The sequence below is a fragment of the Hyposmocoma kahamanoa genome, unplaced genomic scaffold (assembly GCF_003589595.1).
Source record: "Hyposmocoma kahamanoa isolate Upper Pololo Valley unplaced genomic scaffold, ASM358959v1 95, whole genome shotgun sequence".
NCBI lineage: Eukaryota > Metazoa > Arthropoda > Insecta > Lepidoptera > Cosmopterigidae > Hyposmocoma > Hyposmocoma kahamanoa.
The window spans coordinates 11,333,732-11,353,074 of NW_020654972.1; the positions used below are offsets into that span (position 1 = coordinate 11,333,732).

Sequence of the window (19,343 nt, forward strand, 5' to 3'; positions counted from 1 at the left end):
CTTAGGTATCACCTAGATTAACTTGCACTACTAACCTTAATTAAACTTATGTAAACATACAATAATTTCGCTGTTTGTGATGGTCTGGCGAATATAATGTAAACAAAAGGCTATTTAATAAGATTAATGTATTTAGGTTAACAATATTTTTTTACAGAATAAATTATCTTTATCTTTATTATCTTTATCTTTATTTTTTTAAAAGAGTAGCGATAACTCTGTGTCGTGGTGGGTTCAGCAGGTATCACAATGCTGGCCTATAAATATCATCGGACCTTTTAAGCCGGGCACTATACAAGGCGGGATTTTTTTTAGGTTAGGACTCGACGAAATCCCAGTTTTATATATATTTCAAAATTCTAAGTTCATATCATTTTTGTTTCATAGATAAGCAAAATTACATTTGAAATCGTCATATTAATTGACCCTACTGCTCATTCGTAAGGCAGAGTCCCCGGAAAAGAATAAGCAAGAAACTCTATCGGCTGCTGTTTTAAATATACTTTTGAATACATTTAACATTACATACTTTTAAACTTTCGCGTTGCATTGTACCAACATTTGGAAATGGGAATAAACGTGTTTACATACGAATAGGTATTTTTCACACCTACCTAGTTTCCCGACGTTTCGGCCAGGTTGCAGTCACGGGCTGACTGGTGATGCAATGTTTACATCTCCATCTCAGCGGTGGAATATTCGTCCACCCGCATAATATTTTTTAAAACTAGGTACTAGGCAACTAGGTAGGTGTGAAAAATACGTATTCGTATGTAAAGGCGTTTATTCCCGTTTCCAAATGTTAGTACATTTAACATTTCCAATATTTATTTCAATCATTGTTATTTTTATTCCTCAAAAAATTACTATTCGTAACTTAAACAACATTTTCTTAAATGTGTTCTTAAGGCCGTCGCCGTGGGGCGACGGCTTAAGAATACATTGTCGCCTCCCCATACATGCCCGTGGGGGTCGTAAGAGGCGACCGAGGGCGTCACAAGTGTCCATCTGCTTAGCATTGTGGTAGGCTCTGTGCCGACTGGATAGCGACCACAGTACACACGGCGGAAAACTCTCCACAGTGAAACGCTTTTGCGAATCGCGTTCAGGGATCAGTTGGTGTACATCCAGTGCATTTGGCCAGACCGGCAAAATGATAGTGACGGAGTGAAGATATTTGTGTTTTCCATCCGTTACTCTCATCTCTGGACTGTATTCGCACTTTCCATCAGGCGCGGTGCAGTCATTTTGTCGAGTCACAAGATGGAAAAAAAAAAAAAAAAAAAATGTACTGACGCTAGCGTAATAATGTTAATATGTATGTCTTAATTTTAGTACTAAAATTCTTTCTCTTCATCTTTAGGATATAAATTTAACTATTTCACATGTGATTTGTTAACCTGTCAAATGAACCTAAACTAAATATTATTTTCTACTTACTTTTTTATCTATTTTTATGTACTGTATCATTGTTATAGGATCACGATTCTCACTTCCTGTAAAATCCTTGAAAAGATCTATATGACAAAGAAATATAAGCATGTTAAGCATTGTTAGGAACTACAAAGACATATTGCTGTCTTTGTAAGTTTTGTCAGTTTAACGTGCACTTAAATCACAATATTTTAATAATAGGCATTTGCATAATATATGAGTATAGTTACTCATGCATAGTTTACTTTTTCTTTCTTAAGATTCTGGCTTTTGAGTGAACACTTTAGCCAAGGACAACGTTTCAATAAAAGCTATTTTTTTGTAGTACTTACGACACGAAAATTAAGTTAACAACAACATAACCATTAACAATTAGTGTGTACCAGGGAAGCAAGCTCAACACTCTATGTAGAGCATATGCGCATACGCAGCACGGATTTTCAGCTTGTCCCAGCTATTGTGGATGCGTAGACATACAAAACACGTACAAAAAAATTTAAACTAACATTAAAACTGATGAAATTACACTCACATTCATACAGATAGTTTCTCACACATAAAGCAACTATAAAAAATGTTATATACTGCATATATATGAGTAGCAGGACAGCTCCTTGTAAAATTGAAGGGGGTACTGGTGAAATTACAAGCACATGGAACTTGTCAACTTGTGTTTGTGTAACAACAACACCAGGCACACGGCTTGCCCGTCTTGTCACTTGATATCATAGAAAACTAACTGTAACTAATACAGATTACTACATTATTCCAATGATAAACTAATATTATTTTATACTAGAGGTATGCTTCCTTCTATATGTGCCTTCAAAACTAAACCCTTGAGCCGCGATATTAAAAACGATTGGGACATTCTTTGAAGTAAGGGGAGCGAGTCCGTTCATATTTTAGTATTTCAAGCATAATCTGATACCTTCCGTTTGATGGATAGAATTACCTGTGCATCGAACTTACTAAATCTAAGTAACTCTTATGCTAATTGCCCCTGCTCTTCAAGTACTTCTCTCACGAACAATTTAAGTTTTCGAAAAGATACTTCGTCTTTATGTTAGTTGCGGCTATGCACTAAGGATTTTACAAGAATTTCACTCGCTCACACTCACTCAAAATGTGTCCCGGACTCCGAAAAGAGATCTTCTTTGAACAAGATCTTCCGAGACTTTATTCTGCCCTGTGCACTCTCTCGCCAATTGATGGCTTGTAGTTCGCACAGGTCCGCTTCCATGGCGTCGCTTCAACGATACCTGGGAAGACCAACCGGTCTTCGTCCAGTAGGTCGACCCAGATAGTAAAAAAAATATAATAATAAAGACTGTTTTCATCTCACTAGCTCGGAAAGGCTTTCTTTCGCAGTAGAAATCTGCACGCAAAAGCGTTTTTGCCAGGCCAGCGTGGAAAAGGTTTTCGAACGGTTGACGATGGACTGTGGTGCACCTAACTTTTCGTTTCGATGAAAAAAAAAAACACAATGTCAAGTTCAACTACGTGATTAGTCGTGCATTATTTAAGTAATATAAAAATCCGTTGCTGTATTTTATTCTTATTATTGTTGACATTAAATTGACAACGACAACTTTTGTTTGTTATAGTTCAACTGTTTTACTTTCATCTACCAGTTTCCTCGCTATAGTGAGGTGAAAAGTTTAGTGTTTCGCTCGTCAGCAAAGTTGTTTCTCGTCTCGTGTCTGGAAACCCTCGCTACCCTCAGGATTCAATACAAGCACCTGCGTCAAACAACGACTTTGCAGCCTTGCATAACAAATATCTATGTTTTATGTACATATATTTAATTATTATAAGCGCCAATTATAGCTAAACAACCCAGTACCCAGCAGCGTGTACAGTTTGATACACAAGTGCACGGCCCTATGTATACATATACTTACGTAAACAGTAGACGTGAATATTCAGGCATTGAAACGTAAATCACGTACGTACGACAATAATAACACGGATTAGTCGTGATTGCAGCGCAACAGACTGTTCATGTCATCATACGGTATAATGAACGGTCATTGCAAACATTGTTCGTTGTTGCTTTAATATATTATTTTCTCAGTTAATTTATATCCAGAACAATTCATGGTTCGACTGAGAGGCCCGAACGTTGTCAGCTACCTTGCTCAACATAGCGGGAATGTAACAGCATTTCGGCAACACGCCTAACTAGTAGAAGAAGATGCCTAAAATGTAGCTTAGACTCATTTTCCTACACTTACTCTAGGTCTAGTCCTAGTATTTAATTTAGACAATACAAAGACAAACAAAAGACAAATAACAGAGTACAATCAGGCGACCTAATTGCTAGGGATGATGGGACAAACTTAAAAGTATTGATATACAGAGAAAGCAACAAATGCCCACTATATACGAACCTTAAATCTATATTACGTCTACACAAATCAAAATCATAAATAAATTCTTAAATAAAAAAAAACTAAACACTGATAAATATAATACGTACAGCCACAACTTACACTTACAACTATAGTAGAAAGAAAATAATTTTTAATTAACTACAATTTTTTGATCTCGGTTAATAGATCCGTAAACAGGGTGTGTGACAGAGCTCAAGGGGTTTTCAATACTATATCAAAATGAATAGATCCTACTCACTCTAAGGCTGAGAAATTACATTAAACTTTGAGTTTACTTCGTCACATCTGTCTTAAACGTAACCATAGCTCGTATTGTAAAAGACAAAAAACTGCTTAACGCGTCATTTTTGCTTAGTCGAAGTCAAAGTAACGGTTTCTAACGATTTGGGAAATAACCACTTTGGCCTACATAATGTTCACAAATCAACAAAAAAAAAATATTTTTATATAATACCAAATGACGGGACAAACAAGTCGTGCGCCTGATGATGATAACCACTTAAAACTTTTAATTGTAAAGATCTTAGGGCACTGCCACTGCACCCGTCACCCCGAGACATAAGTTGATAAGTCCCACGTGCCTGTTATTTCACTAGCACCCCTTCAAAACCGGAACGCAGTAATGCTCACGTTCCCGCTTGGCGGCAAAAATAGGCAAGGTGATAATACTTCCCTGGGTGAACTCTGTTATTAAAATCATATGCTATCATATAATTTATCGAATTGTATTTTTTTCGCATGAAGATATTGCCGTTTTAACTGACGGACCTAAACAAGGGAACTACTCTCAAAGTATGTCAATAAAATGACTGTCAAATTGCGTTCTCATACATTCTTAGTTCTAGCCCCGATCGAAACTCAAGTCTGTATGTCAGTGGGAAAACGGCCGTATCTACGGATTCCGTGCTTCGAGAATAGGGCTCCTGATTACTTGAATCTTATTTTTTTTGTTTGTAACCAAAAATATATATTATCTTTTGGAAATACCCGCACAGCAAAAGTTAGATAAAAATCACAACTTGTTATTGCGCTAGATTCTTTACAAAGTCTTGTAGAGTCATCTGCACTTACGCAATTGTAATTAGATACCCCATTGTTACTCCCAACTTTTTGCCAAAAGACCTAAATTCTATAATGATGATAGCCGATGGTAATATTTTGGTTGTCCAGAATTCTGCGCTCCTTGTCATAATAACTTTACATGATTTTTCTTAACAATAAAACTGAAACTAAATAAAATATAAAAAAACTGCTTATATAGGCAGAGATGGGCAGAAAGTTAAAACTCAATCAACCCGCCCAGGGTTTTACCCAAAGTGCCAGGTCTTAATCCATCTCTACCCAAAATCTTGAGCAGAAATGTAGTGTAAATTTAGTCTAAATAATCTTTTTAGACGAAAAAGAGGCAACTACGCAATATCCACCTTGCAATCCTAAGGATTCTCATTACTGAGGACTCCACTTATGCTATTCTTCCACGAGGGGTGAGATATAAGAAAACACTGTCTAATGATAATATAAATACAGTTACAATAAATATAATACAGTTAACAAATAATAATTGCAAAGTTAGAGCTCATCCAGGGAAGTACTGCCACCTTACATATCTCTGCAATAATGTGAGCATTAGTGTATTCCGATTTTGAAAGGTAAGGGTGCTGGCGATATTACAGGCACGTGAGACTTGTCAACTTATGTTTTATGGTGACCGACGCAGCACTCATAGGGTCTTTGCGGTTTAAAGCTCTGAGTGGCCCTGCAACAGTCATGGACAGGACATTTTTTTATTAAAAATAAGTGCGCATTCGACCTCCACCTCGCCTGGTGGAAAGTGATAATGAGGTCGACGATGTGGCATGCACATCTAAGTGATGCCTATTCACTCTCGCCTTGTTGGTCCCGTCACTTATTATTATGAAAAATAAATAACATTCTAAACGTGAACTGTTAGAAAAACGCAGTTAATTGAGCTTGTATGAATTTAAACAAAACCTATACATCTCTTCTAATCACCCACCCATGTTTGCTTATTATGATCGATTGTGCAAACCGTGTGAACACTCGCATTTTATGGCGCAATTCATACACGTCATTCCACTATACTGATTTATATTAGATAATACGAACTTCTCACAGCAGGTCAGGCATTCACTGATATATTATAACGCTTATATATACTTACTCCCGGACACATAATTCGAGCCACCTCGCATTTTCAGTATTAAATGTCCTAAACTTAAACAATTTTTGATCTTGCGCGCAGAGACGCGTCTGACGCCGACCACACTGTGATCCGGGCGCGCTAATGCGAAATGCGAAATGCGTTGTAGTTGAAAAACAGGATGCGACGCGACGTTAAAACTCTGCGCCAGTGTGAGTTGAGCCTATAGTTAGGTATATTGATGAAGTGACATATATCTTTGTATAACAGCCCATATCAAAGACAAAATGTTATAAAAAAGATGCACCAAGTAACTCACAAAGTTTCGAATGCTTTAAATACATGATTGGCCACGTAAGTTTAGTAGCAGTAGAGGTCCTTGTGGAAGAGTTCGTCCAGGGAAGTACTGCCACATGGGACTTGTTAACTTATATGTCTCGGGGTTGCTATAATAACTATATTTAAAAAAAATACAGAAGTTTATGAAATTACATCTACTTTTCCAGTTCTTAGATTTTCGCTATTGTTACACATAGGAAGTAAAAACTTTTTCACCCGTGACTATGGGTCATGTGAAGGGCCCGAAACGTTAGTTTGTTTGAAAAAACAAATAAACGCGATTTAGTTTCGAAAAAAAAAAATAGTTTCATTTCTTACATCTATTTACTAAGTTTTATTGAAATCGGTTATAGTGGTTAATGTGGATAAAAATGTAATAAACCGGGTTCATTCCCAAATTTTCCAACACTAATGTGGAATATTCTAATGGTACTATTACCGAGGCAACCCGTTTCCAACAAAAAAAAAAGAATCACAAAATACAGTTCAAAAAAATACAGTCAATATCCTTTTTTAAAAATGTGTAAAACCAAATTAATATGATACGCATTGGGTGTTTTCTCACGTGTTCAAATAAACAACATGCTTCTATGGCAAAGGATTGCAGAAACAATAGAGTTCATATTACAATCATTAAAAAGAACCAAGGTCGTCGGTTACGATGCTGTTTGTCATCTGTTTAATCATTACTGTCGTTGCGGGCGGGCACGTAACTGCAGCATTGCGTAAGCTTGTTTAGCGGAGTTCGCGGCTGCGGTGAGAACTACGACTTAAGATTAAATAAATACCTAGAAACTAACTAGAAGCTAACTATTTCAGGCAACACGTCAACTGATTAATTTAACTAACGTTATTCCGCATGCAAAAAGACATATAAACTACAAAAAGAACAATGCCCAAGATCCATGCAGACTTGGACCAGCTAAAAACCGTTGACGAGCATCAATTGCAGATACAGGGTTTCATATAGTTTCTAATTATAATTAGATTATTGTTCGATAATTATCGAACAGATGTTCGTGAAACATAGCTAAATCTTCCCGATTAAATAATTTTAGCATTCAATAAAAAAAAAATCGTCTTCAGAGTTCATCCGTATGGAAGCTACGATGCCATAAACCGACATACAAACAAACAGATACAAAGACACAAAAAAGACTATAAAGTTATAATTTCCCACTTTTTGCGTTGGAAGGAAAAATAGTAATTGTGTGAACGAACGAAACCAAAAATAGGGCATGTCAAAGAGTCCATCATTCAGCATTTGTGGACTAAATAGCCCTCGCTGTTGTCACAATAAACAGAATCATTTTGGTTTTTATTTTTATTGGCACAAATAATTAGCTAATAAATACAAATAATAAGCACTAAATCAATTTACATTGACACAAATAACCATTAGGCGAAGAAAATAACCAAAATGAGTAATAATAATAATAATAATCGTCCTATAATAATAAATAAAATAATAAAAAAATAATAATAATAATAGCATAGTTGCTATTTTGATACTGAGCAGTCAGCTCTATACTTCGTTTTTTATAAATTAGACCTTTATAAGCATTATTTTGAAGATATTTAATAAATACCATAAAACGATATTTCCAAACATATTTACCATAGTATTCAGTGCCTATTTAAACCTTAGAGTCTGAAATCCGACATTCTAAGTCACTTTCTATTTTGAAAACCTCGATTGCGTAAATATCTTCTGACACTGTCCTAGTCTGCAACGTCATTTAGGTGTATTTATATATACTAACATATACGTATTAAGCGATAAGGCCGCCTTAGCCGACTTTAGTTTTAAGCTGTCTATGTACTGTTTTTGTTCCTGTGTGTGAGCAATAAAATGTATATCTATATATTTATTACAGTTTCTCATAAATGGAACCTCTGAATTAATAAATTGCAATAACATTGATATTCTTTCTATAACCGAACTTCATTAGATACATAAACATCAGTTCATGTTTAGCATCAACAATCACCAGATGGTAAATTCTTTCAGAAGAGAAATGAGCTAAGAATGGCGGATATTTACTCGAAACAATTTGATGGATAGAAACAACCCGAGGAGAGCTTGAGTTGTTTATTATAATAAGTGTATATGAAACTCATGCGTTCATTATAAGAATTATTTAAAAAGGTTTAGATGAAATATTAGGCAAGTTAAGCAAAACATTGCATTTTGTCTAAGTCCAATAATCGTACACGTTATGACATTGTTCTCGTATATCTATTTTTAGTGCCTACTACAATTATAGAGGTAACAACAACCAATTACACAAATATTATCTATTTCGCACCCTTTCGTGTAATAAGGCCACATCTGCAAAATTACAGTTTTTCAGCAGAGAAATTTAAAGATTCTACGAAGGACTAGACGGTAACTTTTTTATTCTTGTATGGATAATTGGTTTCAAGTACATAGTTGGTATTATTTTAATTGTTTTCATGTGATAAAAGCACTTCTGATGTATTTAAATACATTGCAAGCTTGAACGTAGTTAATTAGTTTAGATAATTAATTGTATTATAGATTCCATAATTATTAATAAACATAATTGTTACACAATATTTTTATCTTAAAATTAATTAAATTATAATTTTTATAATTATTAAACATTTTTATTACTATTACATTTAATTTCATTTCATTTATTGCAATTCACATTTTAATAAACTAAGGCTCGTATTCCAGAACTGTACTCAATGCTCAAGTCAGGATTTGAGCAGACTTGAGTATGATTTCAAGCACTAAAAATACGACCCTAATGGCAAGGACTTGAGTATGATTTCTAGTGCTTTGAATCATACTCAAGTCCTGACTTGAGCATTGAGTAGAGTTCTAGAATACGACCCTTAGATACATGTGATACGCTGTTAGGGCGTAGCACAATTTAAACTTAAACCTAATTATACAATTATTTTAACATATATTATAATATATATTATTCGTACACTTATTGCTAATAATAATTTTTACTGAATTGTATTTTCAATTATTACCTAAATTTCATATAGACATGAAATCAATTTCAAATACATTTATCGCCAAAAAATTCAGACATATTATAATAGGTTTTTTTGTTTAGAAATTATTTTAAGCGTTTTTCAAAGACCGTGTCTTTATCCAAATTTTTGATATAATTTGGGATGTGGTTATATACTTTTATTAACATAGGGTGTGGTGCACAAGAAAATAATTTTAGGCTAGAGGGAGAAAGTTTAAGCTTGTTATGGTAACGATTATTACGTCTTATTAATTTAATCGGAGAGTATAAATCTGCGTCTTTTTTAACGAACTTACAGGCTTCTAAAATGTGTAGGCACGTTAGAGTCAGTATGTTAAGTTTTGTAAAATACGGTTTACAGGAGTCCGTTTGTTTTATGTTGGTTAATATTCTGATAATTTTTTTTTTGTAGAACAAAAATTTCATGACAATACGAGCTGTTTCCGCACAGTATAACCCCATAGGCTAGTCGCGAGTGGGCAAACGCATAATAAGCTGAGAGGGCCGTTTTTCGGTCGGTAACACTTTTCAGTTGTTTAAGAGCATATATAAGTGAAAATAAACGGCTAGATAATTTTTGAACATAGGGTTATTTATTTTTTTTTTTTTTTCAATTTATGTGGGTATCTATTTCAATACCCAACATAGTTGCCGAATCTACCATTTCTAATTTGTTTGATTTTGTATATATATAGTTGATATCCAAAGCAAGTTTTTGGCGGTTTGTATGATCACCGTATGGCTTTATTTTACCAGGGGTGCGATATGCTCCAAGATTGAATCTGCCTGCGACTGTGTTTCCCAGCACGTACAACTCGAGCATTTTTAAGGTGCGACTGCATAGGCATCTTCTGGCCGAGCTTGTTTCATCGTAGATCCTATCTTTGCCCCAGGGCTATATAGTGGTCAAGAGCAAGTCCATTTAATTTACTAAAAAAGTATCATAATTTAATTATTTGCAGGCAGTGAACAGTCAGTTGCTTTTGATAATATATCTGTAGACAAATTGCCAAAAAAGGATAATATATTTGTTTCAATAAGTGGTGTTGCGGATCGTGACTAAAACTGTATTTAAACGACAGGTTACAGGGAGTGAACGTCAATGGTACAAGATCTCCAAAGTCTGTATTTAGCATTGGCGTCCCTCAAGGTTCTATTGTATGCCCAATTTTATTTTATATTTAAATTAATAAGTAAACTAGCCTCGAGGAGTTATTGAACATGAGATACTATTGTTTACTAATGTTCATTATTATTTAAAGACAAGAGGCAGCAATATATCCCAGTCAATGGTAGTGGTGGTAGATAGTAGTAGATTACTTTGTAGCTAATAGCCTTTTTCTCTATCAGATAAAATTGCGTAATACTTATATTGCCTAGAGTCCTAGACAAACAACCGCAAACGTTATTCTTTCAAATGAAAAATTCAACCTTGCAAAAAATATAACCTTAAATACCAAAACGAAAAAGAGTTCACAAGTAAATACAAAAAACCGCCAACATTAATACTTATTCCGCTTGCTCAAAGACGCGAAGTGGGTCTTGGCTTCCGATAAGAGTCTGCACCAGCACGCCCTATCTTGTGCGATCTCCTTCCATTTCTTTGCGTGCAGGACGTTGAGGTTTTCCCATTTCGTGCCACCGTCGGTATTAGGGCCGACAAGCCGATGTTTAAGGCGCTAGGAGGTCCCATGTACGCCCTTTTCGCCACCATATGAGTTGGAATTATGATAGTGTATTTTATGTTAAAAAGAATGTGTTTATGTGTATTAACATAACAATACGAGTTGAAAACAATACCGTCACTAAACGAAACTCTCGCTTTTTCAAACTTAAACTTCTGAAAGCCGCATTGACATACAGGTTTGAATTTCATTTAAATAATTGATAGATTCAGGTGTTATTTTGCGGAAGTCCATGTTAATAAAAATGGAAGTAAATTAGCGGATACATAACGGATATTCGGAGCAGCAAATTAATTTACTTCAATTTTTATTTTCCTTGCAGATTGTCGATTGCCTACACTACATCTAGTTACTTTTATTTTACGCACATCAGTACAAAAATGTTTTCTAACAGTGCGACTCTACAAATAAAATGAACTATAACAAACGACGATCACTAACTACGGTGTTTTACCACGATATGTGTTCTTTTTGTTTTTGTGATATTTCGGAACACACTCCGTGGTCTCGGTTTGACTCGCCAGTGGCAGATGACAGCTTTAAGAGTACATATCTCCTGTCTACCCTCTTTCGTTGTCGACGACTACCTTCATAGCGATTAATTGTGGTATTATCATTGTCACTCACTTTTTTCCGAAAAACCACACTCCCTGTAGCTACAAGCGAAACTATAGTCAAAATATTTTATTATTGTGGTCAACACTAAATATTTCTTCTTTATCTTACAATCCATATTGCGAACTTTAACGTTTTCGTACCAAGGCATAAAAATTTACGATAATTTTGTTTGGGGCGTCAACTACACCATTTACTAACATCAGCGCCATCTGTTTTATTTGCACCGTACTACCAAAATATTTTGAGTTCACTTCTTGCAGATTGTTATCGATATCGTGTCGTGTTATCTAAACGGAGAAATCTATATGCTCAGCTTATAATTAATCCTAGTGGCTAGAAAAGAAAATCTCTTCCATCTGTTCACAAATACACTACGCAACTCACTCATCATGGGATTAAAGCGATATGGTATATTACACGATCGATAGGACAGTTACGTCACCCGTAACTATAGGCAGTTACGTCTTGTTAGACAATCTCTCTATTGTTATCGCATTTGTTAGAGCATGGGTTTTCTTTCTTTCTTAGTTCGTACGCTTGGTTGCATAGATGAGTTTTAGATGTACCTGTATTTTTTATCCGTGTTACTGCTCCGTGTAATAGACTCTATGCAAGTATAGATAAAATAAATAACCCATACGACGTTTAACTGTACACTATAATATCTATCATCATTCTTACGTACGCAAAACAGATATTACTACAATATATTACAAATAACACACAGATCGGATTTCCATCGACTGCTGGTAGATTGACCGCATGTTTTGCAGTTAATGCGTGAAGTCGTAATCAACTTCATGCAGCCGAGACCACAACTGCAAACATACTGTCAAATATAGCAGCCTTACATTTAAATGTAAAAGAATACGAACAAAAGACAAGTATATGTCCCAATTTTTGGCATGGGTTTCCTCTAAACAACGAATGCAGGCCACAGACTGCTAAGTACAAGAACAGTAAACTACACTAAACCGCGAACACTCAGTGGTAATTGAACCCAGAACCTTTTCATAGGACACAAGCAGTTTCTGAACTAAGCAGTCGCTGTTGTACTTTATTAGTAACTATAATTGTAACATAACAACAAAGTATTATAAACATACATTCGATAGATGTTGTGACGATATACGAGTTTTTATAAACGTCAAAACTTTATCACAAGGAAATGCATCCTCTGTTGCTCTTTTACACAATGCACATACAGATAATATTGTTATTATTATCAACACTGTAGAAGAGATAGCTCAGTGGTAGAGCACAGGGGCCATTGTGATTCCAGATTGAAGTTTGACTGCCTGCTTTTGTAATATTTTAGATGGGAATTGGAAATACGTTTTTATTTTGTTGCGTTGCATTAATTCCTTTTAGATGCATACACCTGTCTCCTTTTTTTTTTCTTTCCAATCACCTTTTCCATGTTTTATAGCTTATATCACGGAAGAAAAAACAATGAAAGTACAAGCCTCGATTATTACCAGTACTGCTGTCGCCAAAACCGCACATTCATAATTTTTAACAATATGAAACCTTGGTAATGAATCGTAGTTTCTAATTTAAAAAGAAGTACAAATTCTGGACTGTTACTACCAGCGGTAGTATTTTTTAATTATCCATCTAGAACATAATGCTTTCCCTTTTACTCCTTTGTTTTATGTCCTTATCGAGCAATCTTTGACACAGACATCGAGGTCATTGTGCCATTTTCCGCGCAATCTCTCGCTTACTATTCGATGGCAATGGAAGTTATTAAAATGTGCTTATTTTGTGTGATTCCAGGCAGAAGATCTGTGACTCTATAGAGATCCCGATCCTAACGCGATGCTGCTTCTGCTTCCCTCTGCGAAAAGGGCTCATCGCCTTCGCTTATGTCAACTTAGTAAGTTTTGGGTTTAATTTAATTTCTTATGACGTTGTATCATACTGAGATTTTATTAACACTATTATTAAAAAGCATATGATCTATGCATAAATATGTGTGAGAGTATACGAGGTGTGGCTATTAAATAACGAGACTGACACTACTACAGAAGACCCCAAACGCCAGCGACTGACAGCTGTTTATCGTGAAGCCTTCTCTTTCAAATTCAGTGGACACTGTTGTTTCTGTAAACATAGCACTATAGCCGTAGCGTTTGTTCGCATTGTAGTAGTTTTTATGTTTAAAACTTATAATTTATTTATTTATTTATTTATTTATTTATTTATTTATTTATTTATTTATTTATTTATTTATTTATTTATTTATAATATACAACTTTTTTGACTTTATTGACAAAAATGTATCGCAATGATATTTTTGAGTGGTTCAAGCATTTGTAAGATGGTCCAGAAGACATTCAAGGCGTTAATAACAGATGATAATATCGAAAAAATCGATAAACTGATTCGATCTGACCGACTGTTCGTTTTAAGTAATCGTGCGATTTCTGAAAGTGTAGTAATTGATGAAGAATCCGTTAATGTTGCCGATTAACATAACAAATTTTAACAGGCGAAAACTGTGTGCCAAAAAGTGCTTAAAATTCTCACGTTTGCACAACAAGACGGTCGCAGAAATATTATGCCAGTGTTAGAGCATCCGCCTTAATCACCGGAGTTTGCACCGTGTGACTTGTCTGTTTCCTAAAGGGAAATCTGCATTAAAAGTCACAAGATTCGAGTCCGTTGAAGCTGTGGAACAAAAGCGTCACGCGTCCTGAAGGAGCTGACAGAAGAAGACTTCCACCACTGTTTCGAACAATGAAAGATTTACATGGAGCGTTGCACGGATTGAGGAGGGTGTATATTGAAGTAAATATGTATGAAATCAAAGTAAAATGTTTGACAGGGTCAGTCTCGTTATTTAATGGACATAATTAGAGGAACGTTAAAAAAGTACTGAATTGTGATAACCGTGCACCGGCCAAGTTTGAATTGTAAAAAGAAAAACTTCAATCATCATTTGGTTTGTATTAAATATTTTGGTATTTGCGGCCATTGGATCGATTATGAACGTTATAATCATAATTTAACCTTTTTCAGTATTCATGTATGTCATTGAGTATATTATATTTCACATCATTCCTTTTTATTATGTAAAAAAATACCCAGTTACGTATAAAAAATACCAAATACATATCATAAAACTTAGTATTTAAAGCTAGTAATTATCTTATCCATGGGTAATGAATACTATTAACATCGGTTAACTTTCTTTATTCAAATCAATTCGCTTCTTTTTTCTTTACAAATGATGACTATCTAACAAACGGGCGGCCTAAGGTCATTCATACCCGTTTTGAAGGAGAACAGGGCTGGTCATAATTTAACATCGAGTTCAAGTTTAACTAAACATGTAGGTATACTCGTAGATATCATACATACTTCTATGTGGAACTGGGCAGTATTTAATTACTTATAATTAATTGTACGTATTTGAAATACAAATGTATTTCAGTTACTACTTAAAAATATGTACACTTTTAACATCCGTCGCAGTCACCGGTCTAGTTAGGTAGCTATCAAAATTTTAAACAGGTTATTTTTAATTCGAAAGCTCATTTAATCGGAATAATTCGTCGCTACGTTTGATGGATGCCTGTTCAGCGGTTTTAACATCATCACCTCTTTTCTCAGCTAGTGTAGATCTCGGAAAAAAATGTTTATATTATTTCCTTTATCCTATCGACTTGAAATTTGATATGCCAGTGTAATTCGATGACATTACAGTAATATGGTAACCTTAATCTAATACCGCAACCAGTCTGCTAACTACTTGACACTTCAACTACTCACAGTAGGTAGAATTTTCGTCTTTGGGCTCTGATTGAAATGATTTCGACGAGTTGGCTTTTGGAGTAGTGTACTCTGTTTTGCAATGGGTTTTTTAATAAGTCTCTCTTCAGTGACATTCTAAAAATAGTAATTGGAAAAACCGCTAGGCTTCAAGTCTCGCTTCCTGTCTGGTTCGATGGACTTGCTAGTCCAATTAAGTATTATTTTATTAACATACATTTTTTTGGATAATCGATCGATCCTTCTGTAAACTCATTGAGTAGAAGATTAGGCTGACGCAGGAAGCGCCTATTATCGCAATGTCGATATCCCGTTATTTTACAACAACAAAGGCGTAAGGACAAACCGCTTGCCAAGAGTATTCGTGTAACCCAAAAACAAACCTGCTCGGCTTATCGCAAACACTATAAATGATCTGGACCTTATTCTTGTATCGATGGCGTACACTATCCTATTGTGTCTCAGACCTCAGTTACGTCGACGCTTGTGTGTTTCACGCTTTATTAGTGTTCAGATACTGGCTATCCTCGAGCCGACAACAACGGCAACGTTATCGTTAAAACGCTTTCAATTCGAGCAGCATAAGCCGGAAACCAGAAGGCTGGTAGCTACTTCTGCTGGAGTTTAGCTATCCAAAAGGGTTTCCTCTTTGATAGTACGATACTACAACGAAAGATTCTTGTATTTCTTGTCGTCTATATTAAGCAGGTCTAGCAAATAATTTTCAATACTGAATGGTATATAAAAAATAAATATTGAAATTTTTACTTTGCAGGTCTTAACAGTAGTCGTGACGAGCCTTCTGTCGATGTACATCTCGTACATCCGCAACTCGGAAGAGCAAGATCTGACGGAGTACCCTCGGCTCATAGCTGACACCACTGGTCTCGTTATCGAGTGTGTCATGACTATCAGCTTCATCGTTGCTCTTCACAAGGTCAGTGTGATATGTAACCTAGATAAGATCAACAACATCAGGGGACAAAACCCGAAGGAGCTTCTTCAGCTTATCCCTGATACCACTGACCTAATTATTGATTGCGTCATGACCATCACGTCCATTATCGCTTTTTAATGTATGTTGACTTCAAAAAAGGAGGAGGTTCTCAATTCGACTGTATGTTTTTTTTTGGTATGTATGTTAAGCGATAAATTTATGAACCGATTTTGATGATTCTTTTTTGTTGGAAAGAGGGTACCTCAGTAGTGGGTCCCATTTAAATTTGAAGAAAATAGTCCACCTCCAAAGGTGGCAAACTAGGGGATAAATGACTTTTGAGGTCGGTTTTTAGTACTTTGTATTAACAATTTTTTAGTTCTCCACCACGAATGTTAAATAAATTCAGGGTAAAATAAGATCACTTCTATGATGTTCACTGGTCATAGGGTAAGTAATATAGGGCAATTTACACTCAGTTTTTGTACCACTTCGATGGCCTCGATCCTCTCGGTTTTGGTGACAGATGTCTACCATGACTGTCCCAACTTTGCGTCCGGTGCTCGCGTCTATTTCATTTAATATCAAACCATAATTTTTAATAAAGTAGTGTTGTGTTAACACCAATCTATCTCTGTTACAGAAACACGTCCTCCTAATGAAAATCTATCTTTACTTTGAAATCGTATTCTCTATCATCGGCTTCGTGTACAGCCTCGCCTTCATGACAAAGGAAAGCGCCAGCGAACTGTTTCTGATTCTATTCCAATTAAGTAAGTATTAGGATGAACACATACTCACATATCACACGCAAAGCTGATAATGATGTACATTTGTAACTCTTAGCATAGAAAAAATGTAGTAAGTCTGCAGAACATAGTCACTCCTTGAATTATTTAAAACCAATTCCATTACCGCTAAGAGCTGTCGTTGGAACTCAATTGAGAAATAAATATTCTTAAATATATATCTGTATTAATACCTATACAATCGTTATTTATTTGCAGCTCTTCAAATCTACCTGGTGATCCTGATCTGGAGCTCCATCGTGAAAATGGAGCGAGACGGTACCGTCAAATATGTTCGCGACAGAGATCCAGTCTAGATGGTTATTTTACATTTATATTAGACACAATCTTCAAAGAAGCTATGACAACTTACACGACAGAGTTGGTTACATATTATATTATTTAAAATTATATTTACAGTAATATTTTTACAGACGCAACAACAAATGAGTTGTTACAGTTCATATTTGATGTTTCAACATATATATTTTTTTAAATTTCGAGTCAGGCAAGTAGGCTGCCCTTTAGGGTGCTTCTCTATTTCATAAAACAAGTGATCGTGCCCCATAAAAAGCACTGTTACTATGTGAGACAAATAAAGTGCCTTATAGGTAGTGATTTTATATAAAACAGGGTGCTGGAACCCGTTATACTATAATCGACATGCCACATATTATACATTTTTGGAAGATTATTATATTGTAGAACTAGACGATGCAAACGAGCAAAGTTACCTTTTTTATAAAAAAAAATGTGATTTGTATTGAAATTAATTGTTTAAGTAGATAGTTTGGACACGCCCTGTATGTAATGTAGTGTCTGGAAAAAAATAATTGTGACGTAATTAAAAAACAGATTTTATTATTGATGCTCATCTGACAGACACACAGGGGCAATCAATTTTATTTCAACTCCATTTGTATGGAATCTCACATTCAACGTCCTCCAGGGTGCGCGTGCGAGTGTGAGCAAGGCGCGCGAAACTGACAAATCTGTAGTCGCCACAAAGTTGACTGCTTGTTTTCAGAATCTCTGGTAATGTTTTGTCACGCGCTGCGTCCTTTCATGCAACACGGACGACTTATTTTGAAGTAAAATTCTAAAACACACATTTCCTTCAGAGACACTGCATATCGCAGATTTTATATTTTTAGATATTGCGTGTTATCTCATAAAATTAATGGTAATGTTAAGTTATTTTTATATAAATTTTTTTAGGTTCAATCATAAGTACATATATTATTATTATGTAAATACCTGAATAGTTATTTACGAAGTGTTATGCCAAATAAATACCACTTAGTCTTAGAGGAACGTTTTATTTCCTAAAACATAAATAATCTAATAACAGCTCAATAATGCTTGAAGATATTCAACAAAAAAAATTGCTCACGCATAGTAATGGTAATTCCAGTTTAATGTAAGCTCTTTAATAAAAAAATTAATTTCGCCATTGTTACATTTATTTGTTTGTTTGTTAGTTTGCTGATGTATAATGGTTTGTACGATCTAGCAAATGCGCTGCTGAGGTGCAGTTAACATAAATAGTAGCTGTAAAACTCCTTGTGAAAGAAGTCGTCCAGGGAAGTACTGCCACCATATCCATTTCTGCCACCAAGCAGTAATATGAGCATTATTACTGCGTTCCGGTTTTGAAGGGTAAGGATGCTGGCAAAATTACAGGCACATGTGACTTTTCAACTTGTGTCTCAGGGTGATGGGCGCAGAGGAGTTACAATCTGGGCCCCAAAGTATCTTTGAGAGATAAGTTTAAGGAAATTAACATTCTTACACTAGCCTCACAATACATTTATGAAAATATAATTTATGTTAAAAGGAATAGTAATAATTAATAATTAATAATTCTTTATGAAAAATAGTGACAGACATAACATTAATACGAGGAATAGAAATAAACTAGCTTTTCTTGATAGTCGTCTTCACAAAGTCAAAAAATCATTTAAGGGGCAATGTATACGCTTCTATAACAACATTCCGGTTGATATACAAAATTTGCCTTTCACGAGGTTTAAAACTATAGTGAAACAAAAACTTTATACTAAAGGTTATTATACAACTTCTGCGTACTTGGATGACAAAAATCCGTGGTAGTACCCGTTTAGCTCATGGAGGTAGTCTCGATCTCTGATGTTTCAAATAAAAAAATATTGTAAATGTTATTTACAAAGAG

General features: G+C 35.1%; 1 protein-coding gene across 1 annotated transcript in view; it reads left to right on the plus strand.

The window, feature by feature from the left end:
* LOC113238178 overlaps positions 1 to 18,469 on the plus strand; it is a 32,445-nt gene extending 13,976 nt beyond the window's left edge. The window contains exons 3-6 of the mRNA XM_026474942.1: positions 13,430 to 13,529; positions 16,203 to 16,364; positions 17,008 to 17,137; positions 17,372 to 18,469. Of these exons, the coding sequence (XP_026330727.1) occupies positions 13,430 to 13,529; positions 16,203 to 16,364; positions 17,008 to 17,137; positions 17,372 to 17,469 (490 nt within the window). The 3' untranslated portion in view covers positions 17,470 to 18,469. The remainder of the gene's footprint in view (positions 1 to 13,429; positions 13,530 to 16,202; positions 16,365 to 17,007; positions 17,138 to 17,371) is intronic.
* Positions 18,470 to 19,343: the final 874 nt, after the last annotated feature.